This window comes from Rutidosis leptorrhynchoides, chromosome 5 (assembly GCF_046630445.1).
Source record: "Rutidosis leptorrhynchoides isolate AG116_Rl617_1_P2 chromosome 5, CSIRO_AGI_Rlap_v1, whole genome shotgun sequence".
NCBI lineage: Eukaryota > Viridiplantae > Streptophyta > Magnoliopsida > Asterales > Asteraceae > Rutidosis > Rutidosis leptorrhynchoides.
The window spans coordinates 370,221,448-370,230,234 of NC_092337.1; the positions used below are offsets into that span (position 1 = coordinate 370,221,448).

The 8,787-nt window shown below is 36.5% G+C and overlaps 1 protein-coding gene across 1 annotated transcript; it reads right to left on the reverse strand.

The window, feature by feature from the left end:
* Positions 1 to 685: 685 nt before the first annotated feature.
* Positions 686 to 3,493, reverse strand: LOC139850307 (transcription factor PERIANTHIA-like). The gene is made up of 8 exons (XM_071839892.1): positions 3,392 to 3,493; positions 3,152 to 3,232; positions 3,006 to 3,065; positions 2,836 to 2,913; positions 1,826 to 1,883; positions 1,445 to 1,716; positions 1,135 to 1,371; positions 686 to 832 (listed from the first exon to the last, which is right to left on the reverse strand). The coding sequence occupies exons 1-8, from the start codon at positions 3,491 to 3,493 to the stop codon at positions 686 to 688; spliced, it is 1,035 nt and encodes a 344-aa protein (XP_071695993.1).
* Positions 3,494 to 8,787: the final 5,294 nt, after the last annotated feature.

Consider the following 8,787-nt stretch of genomic DNA (forward strand, 5'->3'; position numbering starts at 1 on the left):
CCAATAGTATAGTATTTTATGAAATAATTATTATCAAGTGTAACTTTGTTAGTAAACTAAACTTATCCCTTTGTACAAAATTTCATGCACAAAAGAGTGTTAAAGTATAATTTTATCCTCCAATAGTATATTATTTTATGAAATAATTATTATCAAGTATAACTTTGTTAGTAAGGAGGGGCGTGGGGCCCATTTCACTTGGGCAGAAAGCAAACGAACTAAGGAAAAGAAAGTGGAAAACTAGAAATGTGAAATTACTAAAATGCCTCTGCGTATACCATTGTGAACATTATTGTTCACACGGGTACTTTAGTAATTCAACATGGTGCACCAATAGTATAGTGAGTAATAATAATGCATATAAAACTGATATTTTTTAGCCAAAGTTAACAAATCTACAACAATACAACTTTCCCGGCTTACAACTCTTGCAATGAAAGTGTACATTGCTCTAGATTTGTCAATTCATACCCCAATTTACAATATCAAACACCCTATCAAAGTTAAAGGTAAGCATTTTAATTCCTCCATTAGTAGCTTCTAAAGTAAGCAAGTATAGAAGAACCGAAGCCCCTAAAAATTCGATCATATATCTTTCTCAGACTACAAAAGAAACGAAAAGAATTTTTAGTGGCTAATAGCTAAACTTACAAGATTATTGAAGCGGAAAGAGTCCGAAAATAGGTTAGTCTTTTGGGCGTGCTAACCACAATGAACTTAGTGCACGAAGACGTGACATATAATCATGTATAACAAGAAGCGCCCTTGCCGCTTGCCTTGTCGTCAATATACGGTGCAATTGTTGTAATGTTTGCCTCCTCAGTAGATCTGCCTGCCAAGATACAAACTTTTTAATTAATAATATATATTTATCAACATAATCATATGTTGAAAAGTAACAATCACAGGTATGCATACAATTTTTTTTAAGGATTTTTCTTTAAGATGTCCTTAAAGTGCAAAACACACTTGTACAATTGTACATTTTAATAACCACCATATAAAAGTCAGCATTAATCGCTTTGTACAACACATTAATGCTCCTTAAAGTCAGTCTTAAGCGACAACCTTAAGGGCTGTCTTTAGAAAAATCTTTTTTTTTTCTTCTAAATATCTTTTGGGTCTAAGGTTTACCTGGTGAAGGAAATTTTCAAGTGTGGCTAGCTTGCCCATAGCTATTGCCATCTGGCCCATATAATCTGTTACATTACCCGAGCAAATGGACCCCACCGAGAGCGTTTCAACGAGTGATTGTTGCAAAGCTTCCATCCCTTGAGACAAAGCGTCTTCCGCTTGCTGTGAAGATTGTTGCAAATTACATATCCCCACCAACTGCTGATCAGTTAACGGCTCCAAGTGGTTCCCGAGTACCTACAAACACAAACACGTATCAACAGTTTGTACAGTACAATTTGTACTTAAAAAGTCAAAGGGTCGGTCAAACCTTGAGAAGTTCAGAAGAACGAAATCCACCTATCCACATGAAGCAACGTTCAGCTGGTGACTTCCACATGCCAGAAAGCATGTGAAAAACATCGGATTTTGCGGCGATGCTTTTAAGCCGGAAAATTTCGTCGTAATGTGACATCACCGCTTCAACAAGAAGACGAAGTTCGTTGTCGTGTATATTAGAGTTTACCGATGACCGTAGATCGTGAATTAGCCTTTGATGATCGTCTAACCATCGTGCATAATCCATGTCAAATGCCAAGGCTCCTGCTACAAGTTTTTTATGAACTCAAACACAAACTATACTTGAAGTAAATAAACTTTTCCTATCTTCAACATTAGTGTATTATATATTACAGAAGCATTAATTAAATACCGTTTTTACTGGTCAAATTACTCTGATCACCGAGAACTCCACTAGCAACAAACATACCCTACGTTATCACGGATTCAACTATTAGATACAAGGTTGAAAAACTCGCGAGTCTGGGACGAGTCGGTCGGTCGGGGACGCATGCGTCCGCACGTGCCCTTGCGCCCGCGCACACACATATATGTTACACATGATTATATCAAACATAAATACATGTAGGGCACAAAATCTAATTTTAAAAATATTAAAATTTTGACCAACTTTGACTTTGACGGACTCAGCCCATGGGTTGCAAACGGCGTCCGTTGCAGCGTTTTGATGACTAGCCCATCTCGGCATCTAAAAAGACGGTCAACGTTCAAAAGTCGGGTCAAAGGTGAGACACATCTTGATAGGGCAACGACCAGGGATAGGATATGCAAAGAGATCAACATGTTTGCTCGAACGAACAGATTTACATCGTCAATGACATCGCACCAAGGGAATAACGTACAATTACGGCAAAGGCAAGCACCAATGCTGCTGCCTACAAGACCCATCCAGGGGAATCTTACACTATGAAAGGCCGGGCAATGCTGGTCAAAGGTCAAAAATTCAGTTAAAATCGGTCAAATCCATCAAAATTGATGTAGTTTAGTGTTACTTTTTTATTACATTACCGGTAATAGGGATTATAGGTAAAAACTGGTCAACGAAAATATTTTGGCTTTAAAATATGTGTTATACATATTTAAATATTTAAAAGTCAACGTCCGTCTCAACCTTTTAAGGTCTCGAGTCCCGACCGTTTCGACCCCGTCTCACGTCTTTTTAACCTTGATTCAGACTCGACTTTGACCAACACAACCGAATTTTTAGCGTTGAAAGAATTTGTAGGCGTTTTTTGGAGGAAACGGGACATATTAGTCCCCAAACCGACTTGTTGGCTTACCCAACCGACTTTCACAAAAATGATTAGATATTGTATAAGTAAGACTCCTTATTGAAGCATTGCTTGCTAAGATTAAGAATACCTGCTGACGTGTTCGTTTTAACTCCTGTTCAAGCTGTGCAAGCTTAAGCCGACTGTTCTCAAGCTGCTGAACATATGCCTGCATCAACAACGCTAATAATTCTAAGCATCTAACGTTCAACAATGCTGCAAGTTAAACAACAAATTGTGGTTAAACAGAAAGATTAATACTTTCTTCCTTAATCTACTTTTCCGAGCAGCTTCTCGATTTTGAGCCAGCCTTCGAAGTACCTGATTCCACAGCGACCCGAAATAAACTTCATCAAAATCACATTTTTTAAATAAAAAATCAATATATAATTTGGTCATTTAAGAACCTTTTGGTCTCCATTTTTCCCCATTGATTTTTCCATTGAATCTACAACTACAACTTGACCTCCATGTTGAACACTGTTAAACTGTCCAAAAGAAACAATATGTTCATCACCCCACTATTTTTTATCGTTTGGCAAAATCAAGAAACATAAAAAGGTTGCAACTTTATATAAAAAGGACAAAAGATATACAGAAAAATACAAAACTGGATGAAATGAAAACAAGATAAAATAGTAAAAGACCTGATTTTTATCATCAGTATCAATATCAGTTGAAGTGTCAGTTTGTTGGCTGTTATCTGCAATACCAGACTCACCCCAATTCTCAAAATGCCCTTTCCCCATAACACCATCACCGGAAACCACCATGTCCTTATGGTGGTTGTGCATCGTAAACTGCCGTGTGTCCACCACCCCTGTGCTTATTGAACTCATATCTGTAGCTGAACCAAAGTTCTAAAAACACTCAAGAAAATTAACCAAGATTCAGTATCCCAATAAACCCACATGAGAAATTGCAAAACAACACAAAAAAATTGTATTTTTCGATGAACCCACATGCCAAAATCACACAAAAATTCATGATACCCATTTTTCAACTTATGCTTACCATGTAATGTGGACGAAACTGCTGCCTAAAATCTGCTGCATTCCCTTGTTTTATTTCATTATTATAAATAGAACCTGTCACCAAACACCCCAAAAAGTATTTTAAAAATACATTTCTACTCCAAGAAAGTTAAAATTTAAAATAATAATAATAGAAAAAAGGTACTAACTTGAGCTTAAATCAACAACAGCATCATGCTGATGAAACACATGTGAGTTTTGAAGGTCACCAAGATCACCAAAACGTGTATCGTTTATTCCTATTTCATCAACTCTGTTTTTTACATTATATATATATTTTTTTTTTATCATACACACATTTTCATTATTAAGCAATTAGCAAGTAGAAAAGCAGCTTAAAAGTTAGAAGAGAAAAAGATAAAGAATGTGTACCTGAAGTTAAAAGGATACAAGTCTCTGGATTGAGGTTGTGGTGTAGTTGTAAAGCTTTGCATTTTGTCCTTGTTCTTCAAAGTTTGCTCAAAGACAAATAAAAATAAAAAAAATGGTGGAAAAAGGGAAATGTTGGAAGGTTTAAATGAGGATGTTATTAATTAAATTAATTAAATTAAATTTAAAAAATTAAAGAAAATGGTGGAAGAAAAAAAGATAGCGAATCAGGACTAGTGTGTAGTACGGGGGTAGCCTTTTCCAAATACACCCAGAAAAATTAATAAGTCTGAGGGTAAAATTATACGGATTGTGTGATTTTATATTTTTGTCATTATTATAAATTCTGACCACTTTTTTTGTTTTCTTTTTAATTTTTATTATCTCGCCAGTACGTCTTGAGTTTGAGCATTTGAGTCTCCCGATAATACAGCTACAGCTACAGAGCAGCTGCGGCAAAATTCAGTCATCCCCAAATGTAAATGTTGTATACTTGCATACGCATCCTCTTCTTACTCTCGCGCGTGGGACTACCTTTTTGTATTTTGGGTTATATATTTTGCCCTTTTATCAAACTAGTACATTAAAATTCAAAATCAAAATCAATCAATCATCATAACATTGCTCAATTCATTTTAGGGGTTCTTAATTAGCTCCATCCTCTCCTCGTCTTAGAGCACTGGGTGTGATGACGCGTCAGTTCAGTGTTAGTTCAGTGTCTTGCTGATGACTGGACGCTGATTAGACTGACACTGAAAACTGACATTGGTGAAAAAATAGGGAAATTGGAAAGAATTTCAGTTCAGTGTCTTGAAAAGAGAAAATATTGTATGCTATTATTATTTAATTATTTTTTAAAAATTAATTTAATTATTTTATAAAATATAAATGATAATAAAAATAAAACTTGCACAAAATTTAAAAGTCCTAGTTTATTGAAGTTAAAAATCCTAGTACAACAAATACGATCGTTCATAGACAAATACAATTATTGAAACATAAATAACATTAATTCAAACACAAATACGATTCTTCATTCTTCATCATCGAAGTCGGAGTATGAATCTTTCAAAGCCATTTCTCGACGAATCCTCTCCTTCTTTTTCTCGATTGCCCTCCTATCATGTTCATTCAAATTGTCCGTATCAATAGCCAAAATCCTCAACTGTGACTCCATCTTCATTTGAGAGTAGTACGATTTCTTTTCTCGAGACACATCTTCAAAGTGTTCCTTCATGGACGCGTGTAAAGACTCACGGGATGATGCGGCTAAATCACTTGAGGTCTTCCTTGATTTCCTTGAGTTAGCCTTCCTTGGTTTGCCGGGTAGACGTTGTAGTCGATCTCTGCCAAATAGCTCCTCATTTGGATTTGTTTCAACTTCTTCATCTCGGTTCAAGTCAAAATCAGTTTCAGCTATAGTTTCATCAGCAACGGGATCAGGCACTCGCTTGTTTCGCCTACCAATAACAGCGGGATCAGGATGTAGCCACTTTGGTTTGTCTTGCAAAAAGTCCCATGCCTTATAACTTGGAAAACTCTTCCCTATCTTGAACCTAAACTGATCGTCACACCTGGTGCGAAAAATGTTATCATTTTCCCCGCTCCTCCACGCTGCCTTCAAACAGTTCACAATACCATTATACTTATTGCAATCATTATTCAACTTGGTCCACTTCGAAGACAATGCATCTTTCGTGCGAGCACATTGTAGCGACCCGACAAAATGGTCATTGACGGCGCCGTCTACTTAGGTCCTGTTACGTGGTCATAAGTCTTTAAAACAACGTTTGACCAAAAGTATGTCGCATTCATTTCAAAAGTAAAGATGTTTCAAGGTTTACAAAGTAGTTCGACAACTAGTTACATAACAAAGTTTAAAGTTCAATTGAAACATATGCGACACAATTTGAAAGTAGCCAAAAGACGCTCCATGTATGCATGTATACTCGACATCCAAGCAAGTATCAAAAGTAATGAGCGGAAGCATGTATCACAAAACGTTCAAGGACCTGAGAAAAACATAGAAATCTGTCAACGAAAACGTTGGTGAAATCATAGGTTTAAGTAAGCAATTACAAGTGAACCACAAGATTTGTAACATTGATATAATAGTAATACATTCCAAAAGTTTGTTTCACGAGCACCAAATTATCAATGCTTAACATTCCTTCCATAGAACCCCATCACAATAGTGTTAGAACATACACTGTTTCTCAAAAATATATTCCATTCGTAAACGGTAGCGAACCGTTTGAATGAGGGTTTGTCAAACCCATATGGCCATATAACATAAGTTCTCGCTTACACCCGGCAAGTGTAACTAATGATAATCAAATTGAGGATTTTTGTTCAAACTCGTATGTAGAATGTTTGTTTTCCTGTACTTGTGTTCACTTAGTAAAAGAAACGTTTATGTTTTCTCATCCCAATTGTAAGTTCAAAAAGAGTAAAAGTGAGACTATGATCTCACCTTGAGTGCACGTATGTAAAAGTACTTCAACAAGTAAACGTGTGTAAGAACGAATGCTAGTCTTGACCTAAACAAATAGGTTTGTATCAATAACGGTAACACGATAGGTCAAAGATGTTCAATTAGTCCTATGGCTCATTAAGACTCGATCATAATAGCATGTGAATCAAATTGTCATGTTTCATGCAAGGTACAAGTATAAAAGCATGTTAGAATGATTGCACAAACATTTGGTTAAGTTTGATTAAAAGTCAAACTTTGGTCGGGTCAAAGTCAACGAAAAGTCAACACGTTCGGGTCGGGTCCCGAACTATTTTTCTGAGGTTTTTAATCATATATGAGCATGTTAGAACAAGTTACATGTGAATCGGAGGTCCATAGCATGGCAAACATTTTTCGTAAAATGACCAAGTTGGACAGTCCCCTGATAGGCAAACTGGATGGCGTCCAAAATGGCTGGACGGCGTCCAGTATTGAAGGCCTGGACGGCGTCCAATAATCTGGACGGCGTCCAGATTGGCACACAGGTCCGCTATGTTGAAAACACACAAGTGCACGAACCAAAACGCAACCAAACACAATTTATGATCCGCAAACACTTATAACATGTATTTTATATCATCGAAAAGGTATTTTGACAATGAAAACAACCAAGCACATTTCATCAATCACATTTACCTTTACAACAACCAAAATCACATTTAAAGCTCACCATTTAATGCATTCAAGTTCATAAATGTAAATCAATGATCCGGCAACCAATTTACATGAATGATATGCCGTTTCGAAGGTAATCAAGCATACAATACAACCTAACACTTACTAATAACATCGCATGTCATTCAAAGCATCAAAAGTCCATTTCAAGTTCATCAAACCCTAACCCAAATTCACCAAAATCACTAATCAAGTTCATGAAGTTTTCTAAAGCAACTTACACATCAAATTGAAGCTAGTGATACTAGGAACACATTTAATACTTGTACTTTATCATAACAACAACATTAAATTATCCAAAACTCAAAATCAAACACACACTTTTCATGTTCATGCTAGTTACACTAAAACAACGAGATCGAGCATATAAATCATATATTCATGTTAGACTTGAGCCATAGACACCAATTAACAACTTTATAAGTTAAAAACAATAAAAACACAAAATCTAGTGATTTTAGAAAGTTACCCAAATGTAATAAAATCGGTATAGAATCGAAGAGAAAATTGCAAGGATTCCAAAAATGTAATTTGTTTTGCAAAACACCCGCTAGTTCGGATTTGGATGATGATTCTTTGATAATTGAGTGTTGAGAGAAAATGGAGGAAGTAGTAAAGATGAAAGAGGAGTGATGAATGGATGAGGATGGTTTGACCACTTTGACCTAGTCAAAGGTTTGGCCATTTGGCAAGTTTGGTCCTTCAAGTTTCATTCGGGTGCGTGAATTACCTAAACGAGATAATTTAAAACGCGTATCAACAGGAGATGTTATAAACATATAACGGACTTTAAATAAGTAAACGGAAAAAGTAAAGGGAAAAAGGCGGGATGTTAGATTACCTACTCCTTAAAAGAAATTTCGTCCCGAAATTTAAGTAGGCGTAGTAGTCGTTGTTTCTTCCTCGGGATTTTGTGTTTCCGAATTCGCGAATAGATGAGGATACTTCCTTTGCATTTGATCTTGTCTCTCCCAAGTAAACTCGGGTCCCCTTTTCGCATTCCAACGGACCTTAAGAATTGGAATTCGACTTTGTTTTAGCGTCTTGACGGAGGTATCCACAATTTCAACCGGTTCTTCCACAAAATGAAGTTTGTCATCAATAGTAAGCTCTTCAAGAGGGATGATGATATCGGGTTCGGCAAGGCACTTTTTCAAGTTGGATACATGGAAAGTAGGATGAACGGAGCTCAATTGAGGCGAAAGATCTAAACGATAAGCAACGGTTCCAACACGCTCCAAGATTTCGAAAGGACCAATATATCGCGGATTTAGCTTCCCGCGTTTCCCAAAAAGGATTACACCTTTCGAAGGTGCGACTTTTAACATTACGCGATCACTGACTTGAAATTCGAGGTCGTTGCGTCGTTTGTCGGTATAGCTCTTTTGACGACTTCGGGCCGTCCTAAGCCTATCTCGGATTTGAACGATTTTCTCGGTTGTTTCATGAA

Coding starts and splice junctions, on each gene's coding strand:
- LOC139850307 (XM_071839892.1), bottom strand. CDS start 3,493: ATGGGGAAAGGGCATTTTGAGAATTGGGGTGAGTCTGGTATTGCAGAT. Junction 3,066..3,151: donor GGAAAAATGGAGACCAAAAG/GTTCTTAAATGA, acceptor CTGTGGAATCAG/GTACTTCGAAGGCTGGCTCA. Junction 2,914..3,005: donor AAAGTAGATTAAGGAAGAAA/GTATTAATCTTT, acceptor TTGTTGATGCAG/GCATATGTTCAGCAGCTTGA.